At 32.9% G+C, this 20,881-nt stretch overlaps 1 protein-coding gene across 2 annotated transcripts in view; it reads right to left on the reverse strand.

The window, feature by feature from the left end:
- Positions 1-356: 356 nt before the first annotated feature.
- Tent5d (terminal nucleotidyltransferase 5D) overlaps positions 357-20,881 on the reverse strand; it is a 45,023-nt gene continuing 24,498 nt past the window's right edge. For both annotated transcript variants that reach the window (XM_050128980.1, XM_050128979.1), the window contains 3 exons: positions 11,107-11,179; positions 10,134-10,251; positions 357-7,887 (listed from right to left, as the gene is read on the reverse strand). In XM_050128980.1, the coding sequence (XP_049984937.1) occupies positions 6,696-7,868 (1,173 nt within the window). In that variant the 5' untranslated portion in view covers positions 7,869-7,887; positions 10,134-10,251; positions 11,107-11,179 and the 3' untranslated portion in view covers positions 357-6,695. The remainder of the gene's footprint in view (positions 7,888-10,133; positions 10,252-11,106; positions 11,180-20,881) is intronic.

The raw sequence follows: 20,881 nt of genomic DNA on the forward strand, positions 1-20,881 counted from the left end.
TAATTAATTTGAATGGGAGAAGATAGTAAATAAGGTTTACCAATGAAACAGTCAAGTGATGCTAAGGGAAGTAAATGAATACAAACGATTTATGTACTTAGGTTTTGTGGATAGTATTTTGTATTGGATAGTGTTAATCAGTTAATTTGTCATAAATGATGAATGTAGTTCCTGATACAAAGCTATAATATACTTAAGGCCAGTAGCTTCTTATGTTCTATATTTGCCATCTTTAATGAAAGCTGGGATTCTATACAAACCCTATGGAAAAATCTCCAGGTAGTTCTTTTAAAAAGATGTTGTTGCGTTTGAAATAATAGGCATTTACCCATTTTGCAGCTGATGACCTGCTGCATGTTCCATGGTCATTTTATTTCAAAACTTATTTTGGTCTAATAACAATATCTTCACTAAAATTTCCACCAACTTTACAAACACACAAAGCAAATGATACAAGTATAAGAGCTATATCGTGAACAGCAAAACATACATTTATACTATTATCAGAATCAAAAATAGTTTCCACAAAAGATACTTCACTCTTCATATATTATTTTTGTCAAACAACAAAATACATTTTCCAAAAAAGTAATACAAGGCTTCAAATTGTATAACAATGTAAAAACTATTCTTATTTAAACATTATTAACATTATATTAAACATTAAAGCAAATATGTACGATTCAACAAACTTTGGACATTTCAGACATCTCTTTAAATATACCACTCCTAAAATAGTCCCAAAAATTTTATTTACAGAATTATGGTAAGTTATTACAGCACTTCAAAATGTTTGCACTAAAGACTAAAAGTAGTGATATGAAATATAAAAATAGAAAAGGCACCTTAAGCATTATAAAGCTATACTTATATTGCCCGCTTTTCTAAAACAAAACACAAACAATTCAGTGTTTAAAAGATCATTCTTCTTGATATAGTAAAGAATACTATTAGCAACCAACTTCATGTGGAGCTGCGCAACTGCAGTTAAATGTTTGTATTTCTTTTCCCAGTCTGACCATTGTTTGTGTCACTGACATTTTCTTTCATGTTAAACGATTAGGTTTAAGTCAACTGAATGCTGAAACATATCTTGTACAGGCATACTAATGGATACAGTTTGCCTAGCTTTGAAGTGAGATGATAACTTTAGTTCTTATCAGATGAATATACTGAAATTATATTGTAAGATTTTTATTGTATTCAGTAGTCATTTTGGATCCTGAATAAGAAAGTAACACAGATTAATCTTTCACCATTCATTATTTGTTGACATGTTTATGGCCTGGATTATCTGAGCATTTGCCTTTCTTTGTTTTGCAGGCTAAGACATTCTCTTAACATCAAGAAGGGCTTTAAAGAAAAATGTTTTGTACTTGCTAATGCTTTTTGAACCAGAAGGAAAAGTTACTGACATTCAGTTCATGCCATCTAAACAGGGCTACGTGAAGTTTAACAAGTCACAAGCTGCCAAAGAGAACACTCTTTAGTTAAATCTAATGGCAGTGTGTAGATGTGAGGTGGCAGTAGTATTCAAGGTATATGCGACCTGCTTTAACATAGCAGGAGGTCTTAATTTAAAGAGGAAGTCAGATTTCCAGTCACCTTTAAATGACAAATATAGCCAGAAGACAACATTCTCTAACAGCAGTGGGTTGATATGAGAAAATTTCAGATAATGAAATGGGTTATTTCTAATCTTATTGGGATAGTTAGCTTACTGAATGAAATACGTAATATGAACTGAAACAAATTATTCATTGAATGTGATATTGCGATATAATTTATGAATGCAAATTGCCTATAATTATCCTTTAATGTAATGTGCTATAGAAATTTTTATGTAATTTGTAGTCTTATGCTTCTAGATAGTGCCTTTTGATCGTAAACTTTTAGTGTTTTGACTATTAATTTTAATGCAACTACTTAAAAATTCTGCAGAAGAGGTCAAGATCACAAAACATTGTGCACAATGGCTCTAAATGCGTCCTACTAAAAAAGCAGTTAGCTTATAAATTATACCCATCTGGACATTAAATGACAGAAAAAGTCCAGTGATATCTTTGTCTATTGTCTAGAATTCAAGGATTCTTCAAGAATCAAAAAGTTAACATTTATTCCCAGAATCATAGCCTCTGATTTAAGATTGTTAACATGCCCTAGGCATGAAAAATATTGAAAACCAGAGAGCCTAAATTTGGGTTCTCTACACTGCACACAAGGAAGTTACTTTTCTAGAATTGAACATCTATAATACCAATCTCATGAAATTAACAGTTCCAGATACCCTCCTTACTAGAAATTAATCTTTTGTAAAAATAAATACTAAAACATAACCCCTAGTTTTAATTTTTCTATCCTGCCACTGAGAAAAATATAAGTGCCGTTGTAGTAAATGAGGGAAATGTGGAAGAGAAACAGGATGAATTCAAACTTTGCTCTTCAGCAGGATTACTAGAGAACACTAATGGACTGTAAATTTCTAAAAGCAAGACGACATTCCAAGTTTGCACCAAAAAGAATAGACAAGTGTTTGAGGAAATACTTGTGCTAATCAGATTTAAGCATCAGCAATGTCCACATGTATCAAAACACTACATGATACTCTATTAATAAGTACACTGTCCATGTTTTATTATGTATGTTAAACACATTTTAAGTAAAGATAACATCAAAACCTTCCTCCAGCAAAATGTATAAATGCTTTTTTTTTTTTTTTGGAAACTGTCAAGCTTACCAGGAGCTGTATATCTTTTATACAATTATTCCCCTTGTTTTAGTAAACAGCCACTGAAATTAATATAGTTCTATGGCTAGAATGTTTAAATACAGTCCTCGACATGACTAAATCTTATGAGCTCATGTATATAATTTCTGTTTTGGTACCCAGATGCGGTATTTTATAGAAGGATATTTTGCTTTTGACTTTAAAGATTTATTTGAGTGCTTTTCAAAAAAGACAATTTTACTCTTAAAACCAGCTTAACTTAAATTCCTAACTTTCAGGGTGAATCTGAAAGATTTGTACTTGACAGTGAAAATACAACTCCAATAGTTATTGAACAACAGGTATTGGAGTTTACTGCCTGAAAAAGTATTGTGTTTTGAAGTCAGGGTACCAAAAGTATTTTTAAAGTCTTAAATCTGTAAAGAGGAGAAGTATGGTGAAATATGCATCCGCAAGAAGGGCACCCACATGGCTTAAAGAAAATCACTATTCACAGTTTCTTTGTTCAAATACCTGCTAATATTGGTTGTATTGACTCTAATATTATTGGCGGGAGGCACTAAAATTGTAAAACCTTTTAAAAGTAGAAAATGTACATATCAATGATTTACTAATATTACCTTCTATTTTCAAAGAATTTGGAAGAGACTAAATATATAAGAATTCCCTTTAAATTCTGATTTTAAAATAAGGATTTGATAATATCTTTACCTTTTTGCTTTGGAACTAAGCTTTAATTTTAAATAGAAAACTTTAAAGTCATTCTACTATAGTAAAAATAAAAGTCTAGTTGTATATTAGTTTGCATCCTCATACTGCTCTATAATATCATTTTCACAAAGACTAGTATCCCCTACTCATTACCTCAAGTTCTTTAAAAACCCTTAAACAAGAATCCAACCCCAGGCTCCTGGTTTCCAGAGTTCAGCCTAAGTAATATGCATAAATGGGTCATATCTATAATGTGTAATAGATTAATTAGAATTTAAGAGAGAATAATTTATATTCTCCATTAGTCTAGAATTATATAAGAAATCACCAAATTAATTGAATTGACATTTAACCCATCATTTTAATTTGGCATAATTTGGAGAAGTAGCTACTCAATACACTATCTCTCTTAAGAAGGGCATTTATTCATTTACAAGGGTTAATGGTGTTATTCTGAGGCATTAAAAGATGTGTCTATGTGGCACTCCTTTTATAGGACAAAGAGGTCTGCCTGTTGGAGGGGACATATAAACCATGTGCATTAAAATCATCTATAAAACATCTGTTGTTCTTTAACAGTGTACATTTATAAAAATGAATTTTGTTCTAATTCATTCAAATAATCTTACATCCTTCCATAACAAGGCAAGGTAAAAGAAAATGGGTTATGTTCAAATATTAGTGACGTAAATTTGGTTTTAAGTAGTGTATACTCCAGCTAGTATGAAATTACCCCAAACAAGATAATCATTTCTCTTAAAGCAGTAGATTAGTGACTATCAGAAGACTATTTCTGAATTTAAAAGTTTTACATACCCTATTAGATCTTTTGAGGATATTTGGGCACTGAATATTCTAGTTTAAGAGAATATGTGTGTGGCTGAAACCCAATTAATTTAACTAATAGAAATGCTAGAACTACATTTTCTTTTTTGGTTTAGGTTATATTACTGAGGTGAAAAATGAAAACAACTTCCAGAATAAAACTTACTACTGGATTTTACCATGGGTTAAAACAGTTAAAAGGCAATCTAGCACATATCTGGTAATGAGATGATGCATGCTGGAATGGGGTTTTAAACTAACTGAGTGACTTCAAGTAAAAAAGGTTGGCATCTGTTTACTTATTTTAACAAATCCCATGTATTAAACTAAGGAACAGAAGGAATTAGTACTGCTTCTTTTAAGGCAGTTACACCAGTCCTGGAGAGATGCTGACATGCCATTGAATACACAGTATTTTTCTGGTTAGTAGGCAATAAAGGAAGGCTTAGAGAAACAAAACCATAAGGAACAGGCTAAAGCTTTTTCTTCTGTGGTATCACTCCCATTCAACATGTTTGGATTCTCTAAGCTGAGAAAAAATATTAGGCATTTATGTTGAGTTTTTTCACAAGAGAACGTGAGCATGATCATTTTAGTTCATTCTCTCTACACTGCAGTTTAAAGCTTTAGGATAATAATATGAAAAAACTGCTTCTTAGGAAATAAAAACTTTGGAGTAAATACCAGTAAGAAGCAATGGGACTGAAGATGTTATAAAATACTCCAAACACCTTCACAATTCTATTACTGAACTACTATGGGAAATATTGAACCTTTAGCAATGACATCACTAACACAATTATTTTAAGTCTCAAGTAATTTCCCTGTATCTTTTAGAATTACTTTTTCCTGATAAATAAGTTCAGTTTTATGTATATGTAGTCCTACCTTCTGAAAACTAAAGTGTATATATTAAGACACAAAGAAGGATCACTATAATTTAGCCAATAGCCAATAAAAGATGCAGAAAGATTCAGTGATACAATTTCTTAATACAGTGTTCAATACTTTTTATTTGTTTTCCACCCAAAGGGGTAAATCCAAATATTTTAAAGCCTTGGGATTCTGTCATACAAATGTAATTATTTGAATATGTCAATGGTCAGTGATGTGTGGGTACACAAATATCAGAAATATTGGCTATTTGAAAATCCCACAGGAGCTGTACTTTTGTATTCAATACTATAATGCCAAGAAGAGACTTTAACTACAATCTGTAGGTAGCACATTCTCAGATTTTGATTGCTGGTTCTTATTGTGATGGAAAAAAAAGTAGTTTTCTGATGGCCTCATTGACATTCGTTGAGAGCAGCTTGTTGTTATCATCCCAGATAAGATATCAATGGCTCTTTTCATCATGTGAAAGAAATTCATTTTAAATCCCATTCATATATTTACTAGTGGACATCTGTTGTTACTGAATAAATATTCAGAATAATGGTAAGTATAGACAATAACTGAACAAAATATGGTGTTAACTGAAATTTAACATCAAAGAACACACTAGAAATCAGGCTTTGCGATAGGAAAAGTGAAAGTACTTTTAATTACTAATGATGAAAATTGCCCAGACGTGTTAGAATGTTAATCAAATAAGCCAAAAATCTGAAATGTTATGATAGAATTCTCTAACTTTTCGTAGTTGGTGGCGGGATTTCTCTTTTTTGTCCCCTTTAGTTTCTTCTTAGGAGATGATGATAAAATAGTTTCACATTCAGAGTTGGTTATTTTTTCTTTTCAACTTATTTAAGTGCCAGAAACTCTGCATAATAAGTTCTCTTGCTGACTGTTCAGATTAAAGGTTTGTTTTCAATCCACAGATCAGCTAAATTCTTACTATATGATGCATAATTACTGTTTTCCAGCGCATTTTTTCCAGTGGTCCTTCAAACTTTAGCCGTATTTTCAACCCAACATATTCTATTGGGAAACGCAGGTTTATAATCTATTGTTTTAACGTCATTTAAATTTGTTATCATTGCAATCACTTATTTTCAATTTAAGCACTAAAAATTCATGTAATTATTTGCTGATGAAGCAAACAGTGTAACAAGGAACTAACTGAACATAAAGATGTTGCAACATGTCTTCACTACACATCTCCATTTTAAAACATGTGTTCTTTTATCTTTAGCCAAAGATGCAGGCATTTTTAACATACTGGTTGCAGCGAATTTTGTCTTAAGTGTCAGTAAGATTAGAAAGATCATTGAAAGTATTTAATCCAAAACATTTGAAAGTTTTTGCAGTCCCAATATTTGAAGATCACTTAAAAATAAGTTTAGAGATAATACCTAATCTACTATCATAATTTAAGATGCATTTGGTGAAAAATAGTTGGCAACTACACAAAAATAGATCTTAACTTTTACAGAATTTGGAAAATTGCTTTTCAGATGTACTTAAGTAATGCTTCTGGTATGCGTACTTCTTACATCATATCATTTTGTACTGGAAACTGCACTCTGGGACATGGCGGGAAGTAAACAAGTGGCAGCCCAGATGCTATATAATAACTAGGGTACCCTCCCTCAAAAACTAGGTATGGAGCAGGTTGGTAAAAGCAAGTTACATTGTCTGTACTGGGTAGTATATTCTGTTCTCCAAGTACTTTCAAAGCCAAAAGGGTGATCATATTAAGAGTCTGCCTTCTTTCATAACCCATGAGGCAGACAGTGCTTTGGTTCACAACACTATGCAAGGTCATAAGGTACTCATACTTGTTTTTATCTTCACCTATGAAATGGTTGCGGAGGTATGATTCAATTTTCTTTTGCTGTTCTGCTACATCAGGAAAATCAATGAAAAATCTAGAACACATATAACGTTCCAGAGTCTTAATTTCTGTTTGACAAGCTGGTTTGAAGTCATGGACTAACAAATTGCTGTATTTCAAAAGACCACCACCTCTGATCTCTTCAGGTTTTCTGGTAGATATAAGCTTGTATTTCAAGTGTATCATAGCTTCCTGGAAGTCTCCATACATACTTTCAGCCACCACAACAGGACAGGATTCTTTGGTTAGCTTAGCATTTGGGACACTATAGAAATCTAACATGGAATCCAAAAGAATTTGAAAAGAATCTACACTAAATTCAAATTGTCGTCTGAGTGAATTCACAAATTTTAGTTCTACATTCTTCCCAGTGTTATTTAAAAGAGAGATGAGACTCCAACGATCACTGTTATCGCAGATTTTGACCATTTTCTGCACATATGCCTCTTTCATTGTCTTTATGGTAATCTTTTCTTTTTTAACACCTTTTGGTAAAAAGTCAAGTAGACAGCCTAAAACTGCATCTTTAACAACATGAAATTCTTGATCACTTGGCAGATCAACACCAAAAATAATGTCCAGATCTTTATAGCTGATTCCATTATGACTTGCAAGTATGTAACTTGCTGTAGAGCCATTCAATCTGGTATCTTTAACAATAATACCCTGCTTTATTAGTTCATCTTTCACAACGTGAACAATATCTTTCGGTTTTACCTCCAGCGTGGGGAAATTGCCCCTTCCATGGATTGGGATTACTTCATCTAACACGCGATCCAGTGTTATGATGTGATCCCAAGTGAGATTGCTGAATCTGATCTCTGACATTATGAAGTCAATAGATTAACTACGGGGCAAGAAGAATATTAGGAAATGTCAGCATTTTAAAACTAAGATTACACCTAAAGCATATGAAAAAATTCAAAACAGATTTACCCTCTATAAGAAACAAAGTGAATACTAGGATGTTATTAATGGTTATAATCATTCTTAAATATGGAAAAATAAGAGTCACATAGATATCAAATCTTTTGTTCATTAGTAAGTTCAAACAGATTTCTCAGAGATTAACTGCAATTATGTAATTCATTAGATAAAAATTGTCTTCTTTTCTAATTTTTCCTCATATAAACACGATAATGATGGTGTGTGGTCATATAAATACTTATAGGATAATCATAATACAACAGTGAGGCAAACTGCCAATAACTTAAGTTGAGATGAGATAGCATGAACAAAGTGCAACTAATATACAATAAAGTAACTTTAATTCTATAATTATAAAATCATTCACAAAGTCCGTATTGACTTTAGAGAAGCATAATATTCCTGAGTCTTAAAAACATCTAGGGTGTCTGATTTTAAATTTTAAAATTCTTCCTTAATATTCAAATTACTTTTGAAAATGGAAATTTTTATTTTATTAATTTCATTTCTGAATATTAGTAAAAAAATAAAAAAAATCAATGGCTTAATACTAGTCTTACAATCTGTGAGAAGAGATTGTTATTGATATACATATTTTCTTCATTATTAAGAGATATTTTCTGTATAGAAGTCCATGGGAACTTTATATGGAAATAGTCAACCAAATCAAGATTAAATGAACTAACTGCCAGAATAAATGAGCAACTGATCAAAAAGGTGTCTTTCACATAAAACAAATTATTAGGATGAGATACTTAATATCCTAGATCTAGACATAGATACTATAGGAGAAAGGAAAGGAAAAGCACTTTGTTTCCCAGGCAAAAGCATGCTAAAATCTTCCAAAGAAAACAAAGATTAACATTTCTTTTCACTTTATGCTAGAAATGTGGTATTGAGAAACTGCTCATTAGTGTACAGCATTCTATTTTTCACTTGACACCTATGCTAATGATTCTGTCTTCTAGTACATAAACTAGCCTGAAGATGTAAGAATGTATGTGTTTATACATATATATGTGTGTGTGTGTGTGTGCATAATAATTTATTATTAGCATTTGTTAAATATAAACACATGAAGTCAATTTGTTAGGATGTGAGGAATGCTGTCATTGATCAGTATATGTTTCAACTATCTAAATGATATTTTTAAATAACTGGTTCATATTTTTTAGTATTCTCTTGCTACAACTAAATAAACTTCTATTTTACATAAACTCTTTTTATTAAATTAGCTTATTATTATTGAATTAAAATTTTTATTTTATTTTATTAAAAAAGAAAACAAACTATCTTTTTTTCATTTTACATACTAATCCCAGTTCCCACTCTCTCCCCTCCTCCCATGCCCTTCACCTAACTCCCCACCCACTGCCACCCACTCTTCAGAAAGGATAAGGCACATTGCTTTGTGGAAGGTTCAAAGTACTCCCTACTATATCTAGGCTGAGCAAGGTAACCATCCAAAGAAAATAGGTTCCAATAAAGCCAGTACAAGCAGTAGGGTTAAATCCTGGTGCCACTTTTTGCCCCAGCCATACAACTGTCAACCACATTCTAACTGAAGAATTTTTTAAATTACCATTTTCTCGCCATCTGTAGTTAAATTATATGCTCAAGAAATGAGTCACAAAATTTTAAAACATCATAATTACCATAACATATCATATGCGTAATATACATATATACACATACACACACATATATACACACATACACTATATATACACACTTATAGTCACACACTGAATTCTTAAAATATGAGGTTCCTATTAGTTCATTCCTGAAGATCTTGAGTTTCTAACTTCTTCCAATTTATTTATTTTTTACGCTAACACATTTCCTATCTATCTTAATTAATATTGGTGTGTCTATAATAAATAAGATATAATAATATATATGACTCTAGTAGACACTGAAATTGAAACTAAGTTGTTTCCATTATTTAATTGGTTGAATTAATCTGAAATACAAATAAGGCAAGTGAATTGTCGTTATCTCACAAAGGGTCAGAAACGGTCATTTGTATAATAAATTACAATGTGTTTTCCTTATCACACATTTATTATGCTTCTGACCACAAAAATAAAAGCGAAAACTCACTAATAATTTTCCAGCTCTATTAAAATGAGAAGTTATCTTCAAGGAGACAGAAGAATGACTTACAATTTACGTTGTAAAGATAGCTTTCAAGAACTCTATAGGGTCAATGTGACGACTGAGTAGATATTTCAGAGAAGATATGAAGTTTCATCCTACAGAGTAAAGTCATGAGGCAACCAATCTGAAAAAGAAGAAAAAACAAGAGCATTTTCATATTACACACGAACTGATATTCTAATCATAATCTTACAAGCTCTATGTATACATGTATAGACATATACACTAAATAAATGATGCTGAAACACTTGCTCTGAAATAGAAGTTCTTATCTTTCATGATGCATCGTCACATACAGGTTTTGTGAAATACTTCCCAGTCCCATTTCCAGAGTTTCTAATTAAGCATTTAAAATGGGAATCTGAATACATGCATTTAAACAACTTCCCAGATGGTGCTGATGCAGCTGTAATTCAAGAATCCTATTACTAAAGGAAACTTAGAAGAAATGATCAAGGACCATTACTATCAACAGAATACCTTATGTCATGACTTGCCTAATTCCATTTTGTTAAAAAACCAAAACCAAAACCTACCCTGAAGGCTGGGCTATGGCTCACTGGGAAAAGTACTGTGTAAACATGAGAATCTGGGGTTTAATGTACAGCACCACTATAAGAAGCAGGCATGGCAGTGCATGTTTATAAGCACAGAGCTGGGAAAATGGTAACATATGAATTCTCAAAGCCTCACTAACCAGCCAGTAAAGCTGAAATGGCAAGTTCTAGATTCAGTGAGAAGACCTTTTCTCAAAAGATTAGAAAGAGAAAGTGAAAAAGACACTTCTTACTGACCTCTTATCACAACAAAATAAATTTTAAAAATTGCAGTGAATAAAAGAGAATTCCAATTCAAGCAAATTTTAAAATTAGGGTTTTATAAGCATCCTAATAGTCTAATAATATTTTTTCAACTAGATGTAAAGTCTAACAAAGTCTAAAACTTGTGCAATGATTCTAAGACAAATGTTGCTAGTTACCTTAGTTATAGAAAATGCTTATATGTAGAAGTAGATGTCTCCTATTTTGGAAACCTTCAAGATTGGTATCCACCTGGAGTTAAATAAGAAAATGGACATTAGTTACACTATGCACAATATTTCATAGATTCAAAGAAGTATGAAGTATTATTTAATTACTAGAAAGAGATATTGCACATTTTATTTGATATACTACATCTGTTTTTATAGAGAAGATTAAGGCCTATGAGAAATGAAACTGGTGTATTTAATTAAAGTATAGTTTACCAACAATTTAATATTATCTCTTTAAAAAATGAAATAAAAACTGAAAGTACTAACTTCAAGAAGAAATTCATATTTATATCATAATGAAAACACTGAATGATTAGGTATTGTCATGGTGTACTGAGTAAAGCAGTAAATAGAATGCCCTGGCTAACATTAATAGTAAAGAGCATCACGAACATCATGAAAATGATAATTATCTCATGAAAATCCATTTCAATGCTTCTGCTCTGCTCAAAGTAAAGGCTGACATAAAACTTAAACACAGCAAACCTCAAGGGACTAAGTATATACCCCGAAGGTAGAATGCTTGCTTGACATATGCAAGGTGCTAGGTGCAACCCCCAGCATTGGAAAAAATAAAACAGAAAACTCCAATTTATATTTGACTACAAGTTTAAAAGAATACTTAATAATTGTGTGATACCTGAAGTTACTAAGCTAAACAAAATTCAGAAAGACATGCTATCTGGTTAGGGTTCTACTTTTGTCTGAATCAATGATGAAAATATGAGATGTGTACTGTTTTGTCATTTTCCCCTCCAAAATTATTTGCAATGCCAAATACATGATTTCTCAAAACATATTCTTTTGATATAATAATTGCCATGGATGTCAACAATTATGAGAAAACAGTGTAACAACTATATAAGAAAAAGAAGAGCTCATCCAATTATCTTAACCATCAGACTTGACTTTGTCTTTATCTTTAACACTGCAAACAAGGATATTGAAATTAGTATAAGTAATACATATCAAAACAATTGAGTTGTTTTAAATATGGTAAAAGTGATCCCTGTCATAGCAGAGAACTATGGTACTTCTTTAGTTGTTTGATTATAGAGGCAAATAAATTAAAGAAGTAGTCTCTATAATACTAATGTGCAGGAAATCAACAAAAATAAACATAAACCTAATTTGCCTTGTAAAAGTCGTTGTTATTTGAAGTGACTTTCAACACACCAAAGGTTTCTCTAGTAGCCCAGCTGAACTAAATCCAATGTAATTATCCATATTTTATTTTCTGGATAACTACTATATGACCTATATAATATCAAAGTAATGCTTACAATTCCAACAAATCATAATGTAAGTCTTTTCAAAGGCTACTTCAGATTATAATTAGATCCCTCCTTAAAATAAGATCCGGTGTGGAGCAATGGTTTATCAGTTAAGAGCAGTGGGTGCTCTTCCAGAGGACCAGTTCCATTCCCAGCATCCATATGGTGCCTCATAACTATCTGTAATTTCAGTCCCAGGAGATCTGACACACTTCTAGATTCTGTGGGCACCAGGCATGAATGTGATGCACAAAAACACAGGCAAGCAGAACACTCATACACATAAAAATAAATAAAATTTAAATAAGGAATCTTAGTTGGGAAAGCACAAAAAAGACTGATTTTCTGTGGTTATTGTGGCTGTTATAATAAGTTATGATAGAGTCCAAAAAACACACGCACATACACACACAGAATTAAGATAACGAAAGAACTATTTTTTACTTTAAATTAAATTCATTATCTCTTTGCTTTACTAATTTCAAAGCAGGTTTTGCTTACAAATGAAACAGAAATGATTTTGTGTATGTAGTTTAACTATAGATGCATTATATTTTAAGGATCTCTGTTATCAAATAATACCCTGTTGACAGTCTATACAGATGTCTATAAAAGTCATAATCACAAAGTGTTTACCATTTTTTACACAGATGGATATTTTATTATCTGTTCACAAATAATAAAAAATGAATTCATTCCTTCATTCTGGTATTTTTTCTATTAGCTTATTGAATTAAAAACTAATAAAAAAGTAACCCTAAATCCTTTTTTTCTGGTTAAATATAGCAAATGATAAAGATTTTTAATTAAAAACTACAAGCCTTTTTAAAGGGCCATTAAGTAACATATTCAAATATTTTCTGAGCATTGTTAAATCTGGAAGTGTAATGCAGATGTGCAATATTTTTGGTTGTGAGCCTAGCCTTTAATGGCTGAGCCATCTCTCCAGCCCTAGATGTGCAATATTTTAAAAGTCAAATATATTTAAGAGTGAGGAACTCACAGTAAGGTAAAGAAAGACATTTCAAGGCTTATTTTAAGCTTTTAATATTTTTTACATTAAATTTTTATATAATCAAGATTTCTTCTAAATCTTGAATATGTAAGTCTATAATATATTAGTATATATTAATCTAATATATAAATCTCCTAAACCTAAGGATAGGTACATCAAAAGTCCTGTGTCTCTCATGCCATAATGTCCTGTTAATGTTACAAGTCTGATTAGAGGTTCAAACAGATGTTCTCAACAGTGCTCATTTTTATTGCATTAGTCATTTACAAATTTGATTTTGAAAAATGAAACACATCACTACTAATACTAAAATAGTTTCAATATGGCCAATCCACAAACTTATTTTATTTTCATTATGGTCCATATCCCAAAACAGTTGCAATAATATATTTGTCCTGAATTCTCTTAATGAAATGGATAGTCTTTTTCAAAATTTTTAGCTACTAACAAATGTATACTAGGATCACTGTGAAGCTTGTATGAACGGTGTTAAGTTTAAACTGCTTAGTTTTTAAGCAAGATCTTTAATTACATTGTGAATGAAGGTATTTATGCACATTTTAAACTAGTAAAAACGACATAGTTCTCAAAGATTAAAGAGGCTTATAATAAGAGTTAGAGTCATGCTGGGCAAGGAATAATATCAATTTCTTTTCTGCCAAAAAAATGATGGAATTCTTAAAGGTTTTAATTCTATTTAGACATATAATAACACAGTAATGTATTTTCCATTCTAATATTATTTATGTATTTGTCTGTACTTCATTTGTGAACACGTCTTTTCAAATATTATGCTTAAGTTCACTTCTTGCTAAAAGAATCAAAGTATTATCACTGGGTATACTTACACAAATAAACAATGTCCTCTCACTAATGTACAGAGAAGAAACTTCTCAAAATTTCTTTATGTAGGTGGAATCATGCTGCAAGAAGGCCTTTGAATGGAAAGGCTTAGGCAAAATGTGTATAATAAGAATTAAGAAACATGCCAGGCACCTATTCACCTAAGAAAGGAACACCTTTGGATTTAAAGGCATGGTGCTCATAAAGGAAGGCCTTTACATCAGGTTAAACCTATGCCATTAATTCTAGGAAACAAAAACCTTATAACTCCTTTTCTTGCCTAATACATATGCATGCGTTTCTTCTGCTTCTTTTTTTTTTTTTAAATTGTGCTTTAGTTGCTATCTGTTGCTTTAAAATGTTGAAAGTGTGCACTCTACTGAGTAAATCACCTATGCTTTCTTTCAGGTTTAGCACAGAATCCTTTACAGTGAAAACTATAAGGAGGTGACAAGATAGCATCTTTTTCCCTCTTCCTCTTCTTTTATTACCTGGTAGAGGGTGGTCACTATAAAAATTCAATAGCTACTTTGGGATACTTTTGCTTCTGATATTACCCATTAGAGTTGTTGCCTCTGGAAATTGCTGTAAAATTTGCAGAGATGAACTGATCAGATAAAACTCCTGTTTGCTATGAATGGAACTCGTGACTATAGCACTAGTGAGAAGTCTCTAAAGTGCAAAGAGCTTCCTGGATGGAAGTCAAAGCTACATAATGAGACAAAATATCATGCTCTCTGTGCTGATTGCTGTTTAACTAATACGGCACTCATAATAAATCCAGAAGACCAAGAAGCAGCTACCAAATCATTTAAGATCTCTAATTCCTCTTCTGTATATGCCTGTCAGTACTCAGGGATTAAAGACTATATGAAGACAGAAGAGGACTCCAGAAGTATAGTTAACACCACATACATGCTCCACATGACGCACAAATACTATCGAAAGAAGTAGGAAAGTAGGAACTCACCACAGTAGTCCAAGAAAACAAAACAAAAAAAAACCTCTTAAATGAGTAACAAAACACTCTGTTCATGACTCTCCCCAGCCCCTCTCCATACCCTCTCAGCCCTTCAAACTCACTTCACCACCTGCTGACCCCTTCACAGTGAGCAGTCAAGGAGCAGCCAGGAGGGAGGGAGGGGTGCTAGAGTCAGGTTTCTGAAGAAGCCTGCTGGGAAGCCCGGAAAAGAAAACAGGGCGGGGGGGGGGGTGTAAAGAGAAAAACTAAAAGAAATAAAAAAATGATGCAAAAGACACCGAGGAATAAGGGAAGAAGGAAAAAAAGAAAGTCTGAGTTTCAGGAAAAGAGCATAGAAAGCAAGCTCCTGCAAACAGCTGGCAGGGCTGCTAACTGCTGCTGTCCAAGAGCTACTAGGTGCTGAACTGGCTTGCCCAACATGCCCCTCTAGTCCCACACACCCACTCCACAGACTTCCCTTCCTCCCTGGCTCCCCCCCCACACACACACAGCGTAAAACCATTTCCATGGCAACCTGTCGTCATACAATTTAAGGTGGTCCGTACTTTCGAGTTATGTGAGTTTTTCATAGCTTAGGCAGGGCGATCTATTACTTCCAGTCTCCTTTAGCACTGAACTTTCTCTGGTATGATAGTATTGCCCTTTCTCCCTCCCCAACCTGCCAATTCTCCCTTTTTCCCTTGCAAATGCTGCCTGGCTTCATGGCTTTTCTATCTACCCCCCCCCATAACCCTCTCTCACACACACTCACACACAAACACACAACGGGGTGGGGGGGCAGGCAGGAATGGAGAAGACACTGATTTTTAGCTTCCCAGTGTTTCTTCAGTCCTTACTAACACAAAGCAAACTAAAGTTCTGCCCACAGGCAGTTTTGCTGATACAATTGCCTTGTTTCGTTTACAGCAGATTTCTGCATAACTTGCATTACCACGGGAAATCTCCTCCCGCACTTCAACACTTTTTGCTCTCCCAGTGGCTAAAAACATTCAGGGCTTCCTTTTTTTGTTGTTGTTGTTGTTATTGTTGTTTTTTCCTACATCTGTAGACACAAAACAGTAGCACAAACATTCTTAAAAAAAACAACAAAACTTAAAATCCAATCACTGAAAGCTTAAAATAAAGTTGCTTTAATGAAAGCCACTAAGATTACTATTAATTTGATTCTTGTCTCTAATAATTAATTACATTAAATTTCTCTGCTACAGGAAAAAAATAACTCACTTTTAAGGTACTTAAAGACTATACTAAAGAAATGACTCATGAATGTTTATTTGGAAGAAAAAAATTCTAGGCAGGAAATTGAAAAATTAATAAAAAATGTAAATATGCATACTTTCATTCAATGAAATCTGTAGATAAAGACTTCTTGCTATCAAAAAAGAGAGCTAATAATATATTGCTACTTTTATATGCTTCAGGTAAGAAATATCTAAAGATGATTTTGATATCTGCTTACTTTTTCCTAGAACTGTAGCATACATGCCAAACAGAACAAAGCAATTGTGAATAATTTATAAGACAATAAACCCTATATATAAGGAAAGAAAATATTCATAGGAAAATTGTAAAGAAAAATATGTTTCTAAGTAAAAATATGGGAAATAGTAAAAATATGGGAAATATATTTTATATGTAATATTGAGTAAAGATTTTCAATTTTACATATTTTTAACATGTTTAAATAATAACTATAATTTTGTTACATATATTCAATACTATAATTCATGTAATTTTCACTCAAAAGAATATAATCAGAAGAACTCATAAACCAGATAGAAAAAATAAAATATATAAAGCAATCCATAAATAGAATACATAAAATAACTAAAAATGAGCTGAGTCAAATAGATAGTCATAGAGTGAAAGAGAAATTTTAAGTAGAATAAAACATCAGGTATTTTGAGTTGTCACTTAATATATAAGGAAAATTGTGCAAAAATCCTAAATTATTACAAAAAGATTTCATTGGTCAGTAATAACCAATTCAGAAAACTAATATAAAATATATACTAGGTGTTGCTCAGACATTCATCTATTTTGTTAAAATGGTTTTAATTTTTTCAGTGTATGAATGTGATAACATATTAGCATAATATAGTGTAATGCCATTAAAAGCTCAGTAGGAAACTTGGTAGAAGACAAAACAAGTGAACAGCAGCTATCACTAAATAGATGCTTAGCAATCTAAATATTTGGCCTCTCATCCATTCATTCCAATTTTACTTGATTATCAGTACTGCAAGTCTTTGGATTAAGTACATACATGAACATTAATGTGTTTGTTATTGGCACTCAACCCCAAACACCATACACTCTATAAAATATCTTATTACTGATCTATACATTCATCTCTCTTTTAACTAAGTTATGATCTACTCTAAAATACAATTTAAGATCATTCTTCAAACAAGAATCATATTAATTTCACTGAGCAACCTCTCACATCTTAGGAAAGAATACTGAATTCCTCTAAGTTGTGAGAAAACAGTAGAGCAATTGTTCTCTGGGGAGTCAAAAAGGTAGAAATCAGGCCAATCAATTGCAAATTAACGTAGATAATGGGAAACCTTGCTAAATGGGTTTCTGATGCTACCAGAAGAGAAAAGAGTTAACTATTTGCATTACAGATTGGATATATACTTGACCAATAACATCTACTAAACATGACTTGCATTCTCAACTATCTATTTATAGTAGTATTTATTGTTTCATTGGCATAAAAAAGCTAAAACAAACAGTAGCAACTGCTTGTCATTACATATCACTTCATATAACGAGTCATAACATACATTTGTAGGGTTAAGCCAACCCCCTTAGGGGGCAGGCTTGCCTCGGGCAAAGGTTTACTTACAAATTGGGCGCACGGGCTCCCATGCGCCCCTTCTTGCTTCCTGTCCTCCGCTGGAACCGTGGTTCAGTGAGTCTAATTTCCCCATTAAAGCTGTGTATATATTGTTTACAATCTGTCTGCATTAATTTAGGCCACTACATACATTTACTGATGGGATAAGCGGAGTGAAGAAAGTAGTGTGTGTGAAAGAAAGAAAACATGGTAGATGATAGATAAAGGAGTTACAAACATAAATATGTAGAAGGCAGTTTATATCCATAGACGTGTGCTGTTCTAATCCTTGCTCAGAGAAGCTTCTTGTGGCAGAGGGTAGTGGATAAGAGAGACTCATAATTGTTCATAATGCTGAGAATAAACAGTTGTGAGTGCTCAGCCAGAGATGGAATATCAATACAAACCTGCCCTCACAATTAGGGCTTTGTGGACCATCTCTGAAGAAGCAGTAGGAAAAATATAACAGCCAGAGGTAGAAAGGAGTGCTACGAGCCGCTGTCTTGCAGATGTGACATAGCACACATGAACTCACAGCACTCGTGCTTGTCTGCATGAGACCAGCACAAGATCAAGTTCCTCAGCATGACAGCATGAAGAGGGAGGGGCTCAACAGCATCTGCTTCTGCGGAGCCGCTGACAGTTGGTTCTCCTAGGGGAGGGGATTCAATTTTCTTTTAGGGAGTGGCCCCTGGTAACTCAACTACTATGTTCCATTCACTGGCCCCACACCCATCAATATATGGACAGCATTATAATATAAAAGAAGATACAACGTTTTGGGGTTGCAGGGGCAGGGAGTGAATCTAGAAATGAGTGGTGAATGTGATTAAAATAACATTGTAAGCATGTATAGGATTCTCAAAAAATAAAAATACTAAATGAGGAGGGATTACTAAATCTCCATCCTGAGCTAAGGAGCTATTGGCAGTTGATGGCTGCTGGTTGCATGACCGTTGTTTTCCTTGACATGAAGGAGGTGGTCAACATTATATTGAGCATGCACCAGTAGATGATCCACACCCATGTGCAAATGGGTAGTACTAATTAGACTAAAGGATAGTCATTAGAAACAAAAAGAAAATGAAGGAAATGAAAATGGGAGAGAGGCAGGGTGCAGAGGGGAAGTTGGAGGAAGGGTATGGTGGATGGACCTGATAAAAATATATTTTATAAATGTATGATATTTTCAATGAACAAATAAAATGTTAGAAAAATAATTTTCTAAAAGCGGTAAATATCAAATCATAATTGTAAAAATTCAAACAACACAAAATACGAAACACATATCTAGACGGATCATGTTCCACCAATTAATTGGATGTTGAATTATTTACAAAGAATCAAAATATTTCTCTTGAATGCATGCCTTCTTGACTGAGTTTCTTATGGAGTTAGTTACAGATTATCATATTTAATGAATCCCTTTAAAAAAACATTCATGCAACTGTAGGAAGCAGAATACAAATTTGGTTTGATGAAGGATAATAAGACAAGTTCTATGTCACCTAAATGATGTGCACCACTGAAATTTTAATTATACTGTAGGATAAAGAAAGAAGCTTTATGATGAGAGCAGTTTCTGAGACCCACAGCCAAATGTTATGTGGAAAGAGAGCCCAAATTAAAGATCTCCACCAGATCCATCCCTCAGATTTGTCCCCCTTGGATCTCAAGGAACTGTGGCAGAGGAGAAGAACTGTAGGAGCCAGAGGGTTGAGAACACTAGGAGAACTTGGCCCACAGAATCAACTAAGCAGGACTCAGAGAGGCTCACAGAGACTGAAGCAACAAACACAGACCCTGTATGTATGGGTCTGAGCTAAGCCTTCTGCATATATTCTGTGGTTGGGTACCTTCGCGATTTTGTGGGACTTCTAACAGTAGGAGTGGGGATGTCTCTGACTCTTTTGCCTGCTCTTGGGATCCTACTGGGTTGCCTCTCCTAGCCTTGATAAGACAGTTTGTTCATGGTTTTATTGTATTTTAAGAGCCATGTTCAGTGGATACCCCTAGGAGGCTTGCTCTTTGCTGAAGGGAAATGAAAGGAGAATGGATCTTGGGGATAAGGGAGGTGGGGGTACTGGAGGAAAGAGGAGGAAGGGGGAACTACAGTTGGAATGTACATTGCAAACATAGATATATAAAATAAGCTAATACAAGTGAATTCCACTGAAAAACAATAAGGCTTTAGGGAATATATTTAATGGAGGAAACTAACTAAAATGCAAAAAAGAGACCAAAGGTTACCGAGAAGCATCAAAAGGAAATGATTAACAGTGTTTTAACTTAAATCACAGAGCTGCTTTATATTAATTTTAGTAAGATGCAAAAATATTTATTCTGTAAATTTGATAGATAAATCCTCTAAGAATTTAAAGAACATCAAAATATTTGTTTGAAATTATTTCTATATGTTTCATATAAGATGAAGTATATAATTGATTTTAATTTTCTCCTCTTGGAAACCCAGATTAGTGACCATATAGCATCTTCCTCAATTACATTTAAGAAATATACTACTCCTCATAGCTGTTTCCAGGTAATATTTCTTTATATACTTATTCCTTTCTTAAAAATTACCTTTAGGTTTTGATAAGAATAACATTAGCACCACTCTTTGCAATTTAGATAGATTTGGAAAAATTGTATCTTGTGTTGACTTTGTCAACCCTTTTTTACTTACTTTTCACTATATTAATTATGGCCAGTCACTAAAGTACAGATTTGGAACTATTCATTTCCTATGAATATTTCTGCTT

The sequence above is a fragment of the Alexandromys fortis genome, unplaced genomic scaffold (assembly GCF_014885135.2).
Source record: "Alexandromys fortis isolate MF-2015 unplaced genomic scaffold, M_Fortis_MF-2015_v1.1 scaffold_251, whole genome shotgun sequence".
NCBI lineage: Eukaryota > Metazoa > Chordata > Mammalia > Rodentia > Cricetidae > Alexandromys > Alexandromys fortis.